The 15254-nt window shown below is 38.7% G+C and overlaps 3 protein-coding genes across 4 annotated transcripts in view; all 3 read right to left on the minus strand.

Moving 5' to 3' along the window:
• Positions 1–1351: 1351 nt before the first annotated feature.
• LOC100497020 (lysophosphatidic acid receptor 6-like) lies at positions 1352–2818 on the minus strand. Its single transcript, XM_031905602.1, has one exon. It carries the CDS (start codon positions 2662–2664, stop codon positions 1594–1596), a length of 1071 nt encoding a protein of 356 aa, XP_031761462.1. The 5' UTR covers positions 2665–2818; the 3' UTR covers positions 1352–1593.
• A 2316-nt stretch (positions 2819–5134) lies between these two features.
• Positions 5135–8349, minus strand: LOC116412094 (speedy protein 1-B-like). 2 transcript variants are annotated; one of them, XR_004223548.1, is made up of 3 exons: positions 7798–8349; positions 5770–7581; positions 5135–5273 (listed from the first exon to the last, which is right to left on the minus strand). XR_004223548.1 is itself a non-coding variant. In XM_031905603.1 (3 exons), the coding sequence occupies exons 1-3, from the start codon at positions 6380–6382 to the stop codon at positions 5259–5261; spliced, it is 243 nt and encodes an 80-aa protein (XP_031761463.1). In that variant the 5' UTR covers positions 6383–6579; the 3' UTR covers positions 5135–5258. The 2 variants fall into 2 exon arrangements, 1 of the variants encoding a protein (XP_031761463.1); XM_031905603.1 differs by lacking the exon at positions 7798–8349 and having other exon boundaries at positions 5770–5955; positions 6341–6579.
• Positions 8350–10863: 2514 nt separating this feature from the next.
• The window catches only part of pusl1 (pseudouridine synthase like 1), a 47824-nt gene continuing 43433 nt past the window's right edge, over positions 10864–15254 (minus strand). Inside the window, exons 6-8 of the mRNA XM_012967139.3 lie at positions 13706–13760; positions 12816–12978; positions 10864–11022 (exon numbers count right to left, since the gene is read on the minus strand). Coding sequence (XP_012822593.2) covers positions 10988–11022; positions 12816–12978; positions 13706–13760 — 253 coding nt within the window. The 3' untranslated portion in view covers positions 10864–10987. The remainder of the gene's footprint in view (positions 11023–12815; positions 12979–13705; positions 13761–15254) is intronic.

The raw sequence follows: 15254 nt of genomic DNA on the forward strand, positions 1-15254 counted from the left end.
TCTATATACAACACGGCACAGAGGTACAGTAGAACACAAAGTACCTTGCTTGTCCCCAGCATTTAGAATTTTGTCCCAGTTGTATTACAAATGTGAAGAACAGGAAATGTAGTGAAAAAGAGGGGGATTTTCTCAGGTTGCAAAAATCTGTTTTTTGTTTTTTTTTAAACAGCATTCCTGTCAATTCTTCGAAAAAAAGATAAGTAGCCATGGAACAGTGGAGGGGACACTAAAGCAAACCATTTTTTTAACCATTTTTTTTGTAGTTGTGGGCACAAGTCGATTATATGGTTGAGCACTAAATGCAAAGATTTTGTTAGGTAATGGCAGAGACTCACAAATATGTCTATAAGGTCAAGATCAACTAAAAATGGCTAAATATGATTTTCTCGTCCACAAAAGTAGTTATTAAGTACCAAAACCGCTTGTGAAGCCTGCATTAAGTTTTTACATATTGACATTGACTTTTGGTGGTGTATGTAAAGATTGTCTGTCTTCTTCACCATAAGCAATAGACGAGCACAGAAGAATGGCTGCAAAACTGCATATAGATTGCATCACAAGAGTCTGAGGGCTTATAACACTAGGGCTAGGGTGCAAGATGCATTTTGGCACCAAGGTTGTTTGTCACTGCTCCATGTGTGTCAGCCAGGACTTTTTCGTTAAACTGTTACTACCCCTGACTTTTGTTGGTGAGGAAACCACCCGGTGTACAATATAGTGCTTAAGCCTAGCCAAAACATTAGTAGTGCGCTTTGGGTCCTACGGGAGAAAAGCGATTTACAAATGTTTGTTGTTGTTGTAGTGACATTATGGTGGATTACTCGGTGACATAACCGTATTCCTGCACACAACCAACTGATTTCTAAAACATTAGGGCACCCTTCTAACATTTGGTTCTTATTAGATTAGGGATCCAATTAGCAAATTACAGGATTGGATCAATCCGGCAGGTTTAATTTTTCCTGTCATATAAAGGACCACATCAACTCATTTATGTGGTCCTTGCTCCAATGGATCCTATTTCCGGCATTGTAATTCGATCTTTCGGCCCTAGAGGCAAACCGTGAAATTAGCCCGATATCCCCCACCTTAGGTGGACATATTAGAAGAAGATCCGCTCATTTGGTGGAACTTAAAGTGCATGGCCACCTTTAGCCTGCAGAAAGGTTCTCAAATGGGCTTGTGTGAAGTTAAACTGGCTACTAAGAGAACCTTAGTAAAGTAGCAAACAGGGTTATATAAAGTGTTAAACAGCTGAACTTGGGTAAAGATTTGGAAACTTTTACATAAACACTTGTGAGCATTTTTTATATTTAGGTAGCTAAATACATACAAGCAATTAATCAGTACTGGTTTATTGTACTAAGTAAAAAAGAAAATCAAGCAGACAAGTAATGAATTGCACATTGCATTGTTTTTGCTCATCTTTTGCCTGAATAAGGAAATGGCTGCAACACAGGCCAGCTGTTATTGCTTAAATGCTTAAGGAGCCAATTGGTTTGCCTGATAGTTATATCCTGTGGTACTTTAACTATCCACATACTATTCTCACATAAATGAATAATAAAGCATTGTTATTATTTGTACATGTTACAGTGCTGACCATTCTGCCTTTGCTACCAGAGTGATGCTGGCATTTTCTCGTTGGCAGGGCAACACAGAAAGTGGCTGAGAGATAGACAGAACATTGGGTTTAAATGTTTCTTTTCTGCTGACCATGTACACCTTCTTAGTTCGACTTGACCTTGGGAGTTTTAATGAACGACTTAATGAAGGTATGAAGTACAGAAGTGGGTTGAGGCAGCTGTTCAGACTGATTAGAGCCAAAGTGATCCGACGCAGTTTGTAGATGATAATACTTGAAGAGCATTTCTGTATAAACTGCAGTCTCATGAGGAAGTGAAAAAGATGGGTGATGTTATATGGCAAAAAGCAAATGAGAGAAACAGTAAGGATAAACCCAATAATCCTTAAGGCCACGGTCCGGTGGATGCTTTTTCTGATTTTACCTATCTTCCGAGCCATGAGTGGAAAAACAATTGCTATAACAGTAAAAGGGACTAGAAAGCCGAAGATCAAAGCACACACATTGTAAGGAACAAGTCGATTATGCCAGCTCCTTGGGGAGAATTCCTCAAAGCAAGATGTACGGTTTGCTTCCAAGATGTTGTTAAGTGGTCCCCCAAAGATTAATGGCAAGACAATGGCTCCACATATCATCCAGATAAGGATTGTCAGTACCAAGGGGTAGTGACTGAACCTCAGTCGCCTGTATGTGAGTGGGTGCACGACAGCAAGGTACCTGTCCAAGCTTATGCAAGTAAAAAATCCAATGCTCAGATAGATGTTGCCATAGAAGAGACCACCTGTAATTCGACAAGCAATATCTCCAAACACCCAGTTGTTTCCAGTATTGTGGTAGTAAATGCGAAAGGGCAGGAGGCATATAAACACAGTATCCACAACAGACAGGTTCAAAAAATAGACATTTGTGCTCCTGGCGCGCTGTTTCCGTTGGCTTAAGTAATAGAGTGCTATAGCATTCCCTGGCAAGCCCAGAATGAACACTAGGCTGTAGGTAACTGTAAAGAACCCAAACTGAAATTCTGCTTGCAGTTCACATTGTTCACTGGAGTTGGTGGAATTAATTATTCCAGACATAAGTGCTGGGAGAAGGGCAGGAGTGCCCAATGACTGTACGCTGCTAAAGTTGCCTCTTGGATGTTCCTGTAGCCATCAAGTGCTCTCTCTTCAGACAGCTCAAGGAATAATAAAAGCTCAGTGAGAGAATGAGTAGCAAGCTGCAGTCAAACCGAATTGGTCTCTGGCACTCTGCAAAAGGTACTAGTCATCAGCCACAGGAAACACTGCATGTATGCATGCTCTGTTCCTCGCTCACTATAGCAAACGCCTACACTTCCATTGTTCAGAAGTAACCTACATCAGTTTCCCTTTTCTGGCTACAAATGACTATATGAGTTTATTAGATATGGCTGCAATGCAAAAACAGTTTAGTGCTTCATTTCTACTGTAGATGATCACCCTTTCTTGGGGCAATAGTTACTATAGTCAGAGCCCTCACTGTAATTCTTTATGACCTGTAGAGTATTTGTAATATGCTAACTTAAGGCTTTTCATCATTTCTAGTTAGCCCCATGTCTGGTTAAGTGGCCTATAGGGCAGCCTTGACTAGGATTCAAAATAGGCCCTGGCATTTTAACTACAGAGAGGCCCAAACAGCGCCCCCACTAGCCCTTTCAGTAGTGACTTTCAGGCTGTGGCATTTTACACCAGCCCTTCTGGCATTTGCCAGAATTCACACATTGCCAGTCTAGGCCTGACCATCCTTCTTTGTTCCAAGTTGCTAAGAGATCCTGCTTAGTGTTATATATTGGCAGAACATGTTTGTCCCTTGTGCAGCACATATAAACACACAGCTTTGCACCTACTCAACATGGTATTTATTTCCCTTACTATCCGCATTATCTGAGCTATCACTGACCTTTCTACAGCAACATCATTGTGTATATCACAAACAAGTGTCATCTGCCTTGTCTTTCTAGGTGCTGTGTATATTCACATTAAAGTTACAGATCAGCTCTGTAGTATACATGAGCCTGTGCTGTCAGTGATATGTATACCTAACTCCTTGTAAGTATACTGATTATATAATATATTTTATTATTATTTATTTCCTTGTATTCATATAGCTGCAACAATTTACAGTGATTGTACATCTGTGCCCCAGTGTGGAGGTTCAATTATCGTGTCTGGTATCTTTGGCTACAGAACCCCAAATATCTGTAAATTTGTCCGGACAGCCACAAGCTCAGTACATTGATTTTTTAGAGGGGAAGTTTGTTGGTCGCTTTTTTGTAGGGGTTATAATTTTTATCCGTAACCTTTCTAGTTTTGTGCATTTTTCCTGATGATGGGAAGTTAACTGCCAACCTGAAACAATGTCTAAAAATTCAATGGCTGTGACCAATGACATTATTGCATAGGGCAGTGTGCTGGAGTTTGCCACTGGCTCTTCCCCGGGTGAATGCAACAAAAGGTGAACAAGGTCACCTTTTGTTGCTGAAAATCCTGTATATGACCACAGACATGATGGTTAAGGTAGACATTGGTCTCATTTACTTAGAAAAATTTTATTTTCCCATTTCAGAGTGACAGGGATGAGATCTAGGAGAGATATTATTGTGATGTAATAACAGGTAAAATAAAGTGTATAAGTGTTCCTTGTCTGAAACTGCTTGAAATACCAGTGTTTTGTGAGTTGCCCCTGGAGGAGATTCGGTTTACAAACCTGGGGAATTTGATAACACAGGGAAAATATATTTTTTGTTGCAGGGACATGGATTTAGGTCTTTGGTTTGCGTTTGGGGAAAAAGCCCTTACCCATGTCACATGCACACAGACGTTAGTACAGTGATTTATACACGTCAGTTGTGTCCATCTCCACATGTGGCCAATTTGCACTAATATTCGGCCATCCTTTGGTTTGATCAGTTCATTAAGAAGGAAGCAGAACTTTGTAGTGTATTAGGCCTGTCTGCCCAAACCCATCAATTAAGAGGCACACACATATTTATATTTAATAAAAACACTTTATTCTATAATAATTGTTAGGATCAGCCTTTGCTGTACCAGATAAATTGATCCAGAGGAAGGCAAACAAAAAACCCTCAGCAAAACAGGGGCCAATTAGTCTTACTGAGGGAAAAATAATTCCTTCCTGACCCCAAAATAGGCGATCGGAGAACTCCCTGGATCAATAAACATCAATATGTATAAATGTAAAACTGTAATGTATAGAAATCATAACATTTTATTTAAAATGTATAAATAATAAATATACTATATGTTTATATATATAATAAAATATCAGTAGGTAAATGTTACACTCTATAAATACAGGTATTTAAAAAGTAAATGAGTAAAAAGTATATTAATGTAAATATGTAATGTAGAACTATAATGTATGTAACTATATCAATATTTAAAAACCATATACTATATTTTAAATTTTTAAATCTATAAATGCTATACTAATATATATATATATATATATATATATATATATATATATATATATATATATATATATAATAAAATATCAGTAGGTAAATGTAAAAAGTATATTAATGTAAATATGTAGATGTAGAACTATAATGTATGTAAATTTATCAATATTTAAAAAACAAATACTATATTTTATATGTATAAATCTATATCCAGGTCATCTTCATTCTTCACTTGAATGGCACCTAAAAGTGTAAGAAAATTATTTTAGTCCACTATCCTCCACTGGTCAAACAAGTCACAAATTCAGCACTGATGCCTATCTCCCCCCCCCCCCCCCCCCCCCTTCATTAGACAGATTGGTGTTCAGCAGTCAGACATATACTGACCAACCTACTGTATGCTGGTGTTTTCAGCGAAACAGTGCCATTATGGACTGGGAGTTGCTGGGAGTGTCATGGTTCTGTTATGCACAGAGGTTTAGTTACCACTGCCATGTGTGTTGGGCAAAGTGCAGAAAAGCCATGGTTATTACACCAATAGTTTATTTATATAGAAGCAATCTCTGCTTATCTCCCATAGGTAGCAACTGCCAAAGGACTGTACATGGCCCTTGTGTACTTTGTGCCACATGTAGCTTATCCTATTGCCACTGTGACTCGGCACCAGTCTCCCACATGCAGTTGTCTCTAGCCCATAAAAGTGTATATTTTCTGTCAGAACATATCTGCCAATCACTACCTTGGCTGGCTGGACCTCCTCAGATCTTATGGCTTCCTCTTTGCAAACAGAGCAACCTTGTGGGAATAAACTGAGGCCTTTGAAATAGAAGAATTGCCTCTTTCTGGCATGATTTCTGATGGCGAGTCCATGGCCTTCGTGTCTCTCGCGCCTCCAAGCCCAGTGAGTGGGATTATCTTGCATTACCTGAAGGAAAACGAAAAAAAAATAGTTTTACTCTGATTCCATTCCACATACTGATGAAAATATAACTTTATCACTTAGATTTTGTGTAGCCTATTCTGTATAAACATGCCATTGACGCCCAATCTATCTTAAGTAAACTCATGTTCTATATTGTTGCCCAGTTTTATATATATAGGGAGGTCCATTTATCAACATTCAGATTTTAGTGGTTTTAGAGTTTTTCAAAACCACAAACTCCTTTTTCACTAAAACCACAAATGCATAGTTGTTTATTAAAAGACCTAAACATAAAAGCACAAATGTGGGGGGAAACCGTTTGACACCAATAGGTTCCCTTTAACTACTAGGCCAAAGAGCTGTATATTGTATACATAGCAATATGCACCTCTCCACATGATGTTCTGCTCACCCAAACTTTGAAATTCATCCTGGCTCACAGCTCCATTTGCCTCTCCCTCAGATACTTCCATTTTGTGCACCATTCTTTCCCGTTGACAAATCTGTATATTATTTGAGGGAATGGTACATCCTCCTCCATTTCGTTGGCGAGTAACCTAAAGGCATTAGAAGTTGAGATATAATTAAAAGAACAAACAGTACCCCCCTGCTCATTCCCTAATGTCAGGCTGTAGTGCTATCAGTTCTTTGTTGCCTGATCCCCACACTATACAGGTTCCTATCTGACACAAACATAAATAATGTAATTCCTGGAATTTCACTATAGATTATTTATGGGTTTAAAGGAAAGACAGGAGTACAGAATGGTCAGGGTATTTGCCCATTTGTCCCCTGTTCAGCTTATTTATGTCTGGCCTGTTTCATGTATAACTGCATTCATTCTGGGTTATCAGCAGGACCTGATTTAGTAGTTACATGGCTGGATCCCTCTTCAAAGCTCAGAAGATTTTAGCAAAAATGTATGAATAAATTGTTGAGAGCAGAAAACGAATTTGTCTTTTTTCTTTTTGTACTTTGCCTCTTCCCTCGATGCAATTTGCCCGTAGCACAGAGCCCAAAGAGTTGTGCGCCATTCAGAATGCTGGGGATTTCCCCTGGCACCGGGGAGCCATTATATTACTGTGCGCCCCATACTTGCCTTGTTCTCTTACTACTTCTATTAATGTGATCTTTTTGAATACAATAGAAAGCAAAAACTAAAATAAACGGTAGCACATAAGTAGGCACTTGTTAATGTAGGGATGTTACAGATCCTATTTTGCTGCCCACCCCAAGCTTTTGTGTTAAAGAAATTACCTTGTCCGTTGTCTTCATGCACAAGTCCATTTCCAGGGCTGCTTTGACTGCTTTATTTTCAATAATGAATAAAATAAATGAGCTTGTGAATACTCTGCTCCTCTTCCCATTCGCTGCAGAGCTGCACCCAATCATCATTTGCAGGTTCCCAAATTCCACAGTTAAATTGCATATCAAGCAAATCATTGTAACACTGGGTTTTTCTGAGCCTCACTGTCACATGATTAAGGGTGTGTATTTGTTTGGGCTGAACCCTGTGGATTTTCAGATTCAGACAAATCTAAATCATCACTGGCCTCCCCCCTGCGCATTCTCTTCCAAGGTCTGGCAATTGAAGGAGACATGGCCTCACTGTATGGTCTCTTTTCTTGCCTACAAAGAAAAATATTCTACATTTCAAGTGTTTTCTTTTACAAGGTAATTATAAAGAATGGCTGGCTGGGTAAGGAACTGAGCTGTAACTCTGATTAAGGAAACAGCACAGCCCGTAAAGGTACTAATAATATAGAGGATGGCAGAAGTTGGTTCTGTGGAAACCAGACTTGGGTCCTGCAGTACAAAAGCAATACTGATTGGTGCATCCTCTACCTGTCAGAATGCGCAGGACTCTCACTCTCCTCCTCCTCGATTCGCATTCTTTTTGGAGGCCCCTCGATGTCTGGAGGATCGGCCATACTGTAGGTCTCTATCCTCTTCCTCTGCCTACAATGAACATATTCTCTGTTTTAATCCACATTTCTTTTGCATTTGATCCACCTCCATATTGGTTAATAGTTATAAAGAATGGCATACTGGCTAAGGTATTGGGCTCTCTAAAGGTAGTGGCACCCAGGGAGAGTTTGCCCATTTTACTTGCTGTTTTGTACTTGCCATTTTGCTGCCAATAGAGCTACAGATGAACTGGGTCCTGCATTACAGTAGCGGTTATTGATTGGTCTGGCATATAAGGGATAATGCACCAACACTTGGAGCAGGTCTAGTTACCAATAGCAATCAATTAGTAGGTAGCAGTCACCTTTATTAAAGCAAAAATCTGATTGGCTTCCACACTCTAAATATGATAGGGACTGTAGATTGTAAGCTCCACTGGGGCAGGAACTGATGTGAATGATGAAAAATCTCTGTGTAGTGCTGCAGAATATGTTATACATATATAAATAAAGGATAATAATAATTGCTTGCTATGGACTGTTAGACCTGGTGCAAACTCTGAGACATTTATTGCATTAGCCTGATACAACTACAGTTATCAGACCTGTTATCCAGAAAACTCCGAACTACATAAAGGCCATCTCCCATAGAGTCCATAATTCTACTTCTGAAAATTGATTTCCTTTTTCTCTTTAATAATAAAACAGCAGTTTATACTTGATCCTAAGATACAATTACAGTAGGGACCAGAAACATATGATGTAAAATCAGGGAAATATATTATGCATTATATATTGGTGGGGCGTCCAAAAACAGTGTAAACCTAAAATCATGGGATACAAAATTGAAGTTTTATTGTAATCCTTGTCGGTGGCAAAACAATTTTTTTTTTTTTTTAATAAAAAAGCTTTATGGGTATCTGCACTGGAAGTTCATTCAATAGGAATCAGGCAAATCAGTCTCTCAAATGCTGCTGTAGAGTTGTACTGTAATTATATAATCCTATTCCTTCCTTCTCCTTTAGCAGCAATATGCGCAGTTGAGCGAAAAAGTCAGCTTTTTTTTTTTTTTTTTTTTTTAAGTTCATCATTTCACTCTGCTGCACATATGCGAAGGCTGAAGGAGGAAGAGGAACGCTCGCATACACCCCGGCCAGTGCAGCTTTCTCCTAACAGGAGCACCAGCCGGGGGTTTCAGGGAAGCTGGGGGTGCCTAACATTTTGATACACTTAGGGGCACATTTACTAATCCACGAATCCGAATGGGAAAAAATTGGACTGGAAACGAAAATTTTGTGACTTTTTCGTCGCCGTCGCGTTTTTTTTCGTATTTTGCGCAATTTTTTCCTATTGAGCAATTGTAAACGGCGGAAAAACCAATCCGATTTTTTCGCAACGGCGATGAAAAAGTCGCGGAAAATATACGAAAAAGTTGTAATGCAACAAAAAAATCGCGGGACATACGAAAAAGTCGCAAAAATACCGATCATTACGAAAAAACGCGTTCGGACGCTTTCGGTCCGTTCGTGGATTAGTAAATCTGCCCCCTAGTGGCAGATTTACTAAAATTATACAAAATTTATTTAGTATTGATATACCATCACATTAAAATCAATTTAAAAATTGGCTGGCCAGTCTACCATCATTCACAACCACATATAATCACATTAATACCATAAGTGTACTGTATGGCAGGAGGTAAAAAAATTAATTAAAAATCAAAACAATGGTCCCAACAAAATATAAAAATAAAATGAAATGAAAGAGTCACTTTTCAATTCAAAAATCAAAAGTCAAAAACAACAACCAAAAATCCCTTGTATTGATTGTTGCTCCTTAAGGAGAGCGGTGTTATATGATTTATGCAGGTTTCCATGGTATTCAACTTGGTGGGGTTAATCAGAGAACCAGCGTTCTTAACTTGCAGAGTTAACTTCTTTTATAATTCAGGTGAGGTTTGTGCATAACGATAAAGTTCAGTTTTACTTATTTGTGCTGCTGTATATTACGTAAAATTACCACAGTCTCTAGCGGCCAATATATTTGCACAGATAATAGATGTTATTTAGGTGATCGTTTCTACCACCACCAATGCAAACTACTTCCAGCATACACCAGCGACTAATATGGGGCATCCCCCAGTCGTTATATCCATGTAGTGGAGTAGAAACAAACACCTAAATAACATCTATTATCTGTGCAAATATATTGGCCGCTAGAGACTGTGGTAATTTTGCAGCACCTTGGAATCTAAGGATGTTTTTTCTCGATGAAAGCTGACGAAAAATTTCTCTCATCATTTTTGCTTAGTAGAATTTAATTCATTAATTGCTAAAAAAATGAACATGCACAGGGGTAAAATAAACACAATGCAAATGAATGGGGGGATAATTGAGCTGGAAAACCTCTTTTCTGCACTGGAGCCATTCACCTTTCCAGCATTCCCCCATCTTGCCAATCAGAGAGAAATATTGTAACATTAGGTCAGAGTCACATAATACGTTTTTTCGGCAGTCGTAAACAGAGATGTGAATACACATTAATAAATCGACTGGTTAAGGCTGATGTCACTGCATTTTTATGGGGGTGCAAAAAATGTGAACAAAGTACAGTGTGTATTGTTTTAATGGATCGGTGCTGCTGTAAGGATTATATTTCTAGGGGGAATGGCAACTATCACTTTGATCATGGCTGTCAAACTGGAGGCCTGTAGGCTCGAGGTAACTATCCAGGAAATTTTTATAGCTCCCAGTATGCTCCATATACATCATGTAAAGCATCATTGCTGTATAATTATCCCCCCAGCAAAGGTAATGGTTTATATTGGCCCATGGCATGAAAAACTGCCGTAAAGCAGCACCTATGCATTATATTAAATATACTGTGTGATCCACAACATCCCATCACTGCACAAGGTTACAGATTCAAAAGCAGAACTCACCAACCATTCATAATCACCTTGTGCCTTGGTATGTGGCAAAAATACAAAGAGCAATCCACATTTAAAAATATATATAAGCATTTATTTATTTTACAGTTAAAAAATCCCAACAGACAAGAGCAGCAAAGAAACGTTTATGAGTGGAGCACCGACTGGCCAGGGAACTTGGCTTGGTTCAGGTAGAATATTACTGCGTCTCCTCAGCTGAGAAGTTGTTCAGTTCTTAAATTGAGAGGAGGGTATAAAAAAAAAAAAAAAAAAAAAGTTCAGAAGTTGAAAATTTTTAAATGAAATTTCAAAAAAAGCATAAAAATTAGGAAAAAAGTAATTAATGTACAATATAAGCACATTTAGTATTCCCATAATGGGGCACTATTGACTAAACTTTCCCTGCAGAATTCTACTTAGAGTAAGGGGGAACCTACACTGGAACAGTTTCACAGTCAAGGTATAGGACCTGTTATCCAGAATGCTTGGGACCTGTGGCTTTCCAGATAAGGGATCTTTCTGTAATTTGGATCTCCATACCTTAAGTCTACTAAAAAATCATTTAAACCCAACAAGATTGTTTTGCCTCCAATAAGGATTAATTATATCTTAGTTGGGATCAAGTACAAGGTTCTGTTTTATTATTACAGAGAAAAAGGAAATCATTTTTAAAATTAGAATTATTTTCTTATAATGGAGTCTATGGGAGATGGCCTTTCCGTAATTCTGAACTTTCTGGATAACGGATTTCCAGATAAGGGATCCTATACCTGTATTCCTTTTTAGTCTAGAGCAGAGGTTTCACAGTATTCCTGTATTCCACAGTATTCCTGTTTAGTACAGTTCCCCGACGGTCTTAGGTGACCCCTGTGAAAGGTTTGTTCGAACCCCAAACGGGTCCCGACCCACAGGTTAAGAATCACAGGTCTAGAGAATTGTGCCTGCTATAGATAGTCTGTGGTTCCCATGGAATAGCTACAGCCCCACTGCCAGAGCCCTGAAAGGTAGGTGGGTGTTGCTAGTTCTAAGCAGCCCATGTGAGGGCCTTGGCTATTTAAGAGAGGGATCCATGCTGGAGGTGGCACTGTTTACTAATGCTGATTTCATCCTGTGTCTGTAGTCACTGCTGAGCCTAAACAGCAAAACAGAGAGAACAAACAGAAGTGGCCAACCCTACAAACAGTGTTGCCTTTGTGTTTGGGAGGCAGCTCCTTCCCTTGTCTTTTCCTCACTCTCTAATAAGTAGAAAATAAAAATGTACTTTGAATTTGTGCCAGTCCCGAGGAAACCATAGGCAGCTTTCTGTTCTTTTGTCTGCCAGCTGAAGAGCCCTCATTGTCTGGCATGGGCAAGGGCTGGCACACAGACAGTCTACATATATCTATATTCTCTTTCCTCTGCAGCATTTAATCATTATATCATATACAATAATATCATCTAAGGGGCCCGGAAGCTATCATCAGAAATGAATTGTGCAAAAAAAAAAAAAAAAACGCAGTAATATGGCAGTTCCTGCTTGTGTATACATTTTAAATAAACAAGAAAGGAATGCATTTAATAAGTCCATTATCTTAGATGCACAGCACAATGTGTGGCAGGGAATAAGGGTTTTACCTCAAGTTAATCCTAACTGGCATTTTGCAAACCACCCCCATGTTTGCATGATAAATCCCCTGTGCACCGCCCACAATCCCTAATATTTGCCTGTTAAAGAAGAGCTGAGTGGGATTGGTAGCTGCCATGTTGAAATGAAGTCCTTTGCTGAGCTTTCTGGCAGCAATGGCTCCAATGCACAGATGCACAGTCAGGACCACATTGTATTCTGCTATTTTAAGTATGGACAAATGACTCAAAACTGGGGATTTTAGTTTCAGGGCAAGGGATGTATCACATATAAGTGGATTTTCTTGTGCTTTAAAGTGCTGCCCTCATATAATACTCATGATCTTGACATAAATCAGCCTCCCAATGTGAGCTGGGGGGAGGGGGACAGGATGGAATTAGCACCCAAGATTTCCAACACTTACCAGTTTCATCATATTCTACATTATTGAGGAAAAGTCCATGAGGTGGAGCAACAAAGTTTCCTAGGGTACAATTTGGGTCCTGATTCTCCAGAAACTCCTTTATTTGTAGTGGTGTGAGCCGGCCTTGCCCGACAGCGACTAGCGCACCAGTCATTCTCCTCACCTAAAATTCAAAATTCCATGATCACTAACTGCCTACTGGTCAGCTCACCAGGACAAATAACATCCTGGTTAAATCCATAATGTACTTACTGATTCATACTCAATAGCTCCCTGTATGAATCAAAGATTGAATTTCATGAATATACACACACCATGGTCATGACATTGATCATTTTTACTCACAGACTCTACTGAAGATGGCTGCCTCTATGGTTGGATAATTTAGGATGTGAAAAGTACATGCAAAAAGGATTCCCTAAATTAAACGCTAGTGTCTGAGCCAAGTCACCTCATAGGGCTATTCAGCTACCTGGCACATTTGACCAAAAATGCTCTTATATTGTATTGTATGATATCTTCTACATACTATAACTAACACAACATGCTTTCAATTTGTATTTTATTTAGAAGCTCTACTAAAAGAAGCAGCATGTAGAGGACCCACCACTAGAGGGCAGTGAGAGAACGACAGGTAACCTAATGCTGCAATGGCATAAAGCTGTACTTGAGCACTGGCTGTGGAACGGTTATGAACAATGCATATACAATATTTCATGTAGTGAAACTGTATAATCAACTATACCATACACAGCTTGTTCCTTTCAGGAATGGCAAGCAGACAGGAATAGGTCTTTATCGGCAAATCTATTTCTGCAGTGTACGAACACTGGTAACTATTTCACAGTGATTAGATTAGGAGAGCCATTAGCCAATGAACACAGACATACCTGCTTGTATAGAAATGATCTGGCTCTGAAAGTAAAATCCCAGAATTGTAGGTTTCTAGATGAAAAACAAAAAGTAAAAGTTGTTAAGCTATAAATGGCAGAGACTAATCCATTTAAGGCAGGGGTGTCAAACTCAATCACATAAGGGCCGAAATCTAAAACACAGGCTAAGTCGTGGGCCAAATATTTTATTAATATACTTAGTAAGATACTAAGGGGTATATTTATAACAATGTGTAAAAAGTGGAGTAAGACATTACCGGTGATGTTGCTCATAGCAACCAATAGATGCTTTGCTACTGTTGAAATCTGATTACTGATTGGATGCCTAGGGCAACATTACTGGTAATGCTTCACTCCACTTTTTACACAGCATCATAAATATACCCCTTAGTCTTAGTTACTATGTGAGGAAAATGGAAATTGATCAGGCTGGATGGTCAGACACACTCACCAAGGGCCACATAAAACAGCCAGGTGGGCCGGATTTGGACCCCGGGCCTTGTGTTTGACATATATGATTTATATGATATATGATTTTACCTTTAATGTAACTATAGTATTATGTCGTGAGTGCTATTCTGAGACAATTGCAATTGGTCTTCATTTATTATTTGTAGTTTTTTACTTATTTAGCTTTTTGTTTAGTAGCTCTCTGGTTGGGGGTACAAATTACTCTAGCAACCAGGCAGTGGTGTAAATGAAAGGCTGGGATTTGAATAGGAGAGGGCCTGAATAGAAAGATAAGGAATAAAAAGCAAAAAGTATAATATGTAGCCTTGCAGAGCAATAGCTTTTGGCTGCTGAAGAGTCAAAACAATAGGGTAAATAATTCAAAAACTATAAAAGACAGTTGAAAAATTGCAAATAAGGGGGTTATTTATCAATGTTCCAATTACATTTTTTTAAAACTTGAGTTTTTTTTGTGCTATAACTCCCAAAATTCGAATTATGGTTTAATTACTCGAATGTGCGATATTTATTATAAAATTTATAAAAACTGAGAACTCGAATGTAATGCTTTGGCATCCTAGGCAAAATCAAGCCATATTTTTTAATTTGAGATTTTTGATCTTGTACAGTAAACTCGCAAATTCAAGTTTTATTTTTTTACGAGCGAGTTTTCCATATTAATAAATAAGCAAACATTTGAGTTTTTTTAAAAAGCAAGTTTATTCAAGTTAGAAAAAACTCCCCAATTCACAAACTTAAAAATTGCTAAATAAGCCCATAATAGTTAATCTTAAGCAGTGACAGAACTAGGTCAGGCCAGGAGCAAAATCATCAACCCAGCTCCCCTGCCCCATATCTGCGGACTTTTGTATAAGAAGTAGATGCCGTTTCCCATCCCATCGCTATTTGAGTTATAATGTGATTGGAAAAGGGATGCAACGAATCCAGGGTTCAGTTCGGGATTCAGCCAAGATTCAGCCTTTTTCAGCAGGATTCAGATTCAGCCAAATCTATGGTCCTGGCCGAACTAAATCCGAATCCTTAAAATCATGTGACTTTTCACCACATAAACAAGCAGGATGAAAATTTCTTGCAC

Source organism: Xenopus tropicalis, chromosome 7 (assembly GCF_000004195.4).
Source record: "Xenopus tropicalis strain Nigerian chromosome 7, UCB_Xtro_10.0, whole genome shotgun sequence".
Taxonomy (NCBI): domain Eukaryota; kingdom Metazoa; phylum Chordata; class Amphibia; order Anura; family Pipidae; genus Xenopus; species Xenopus tropicalis.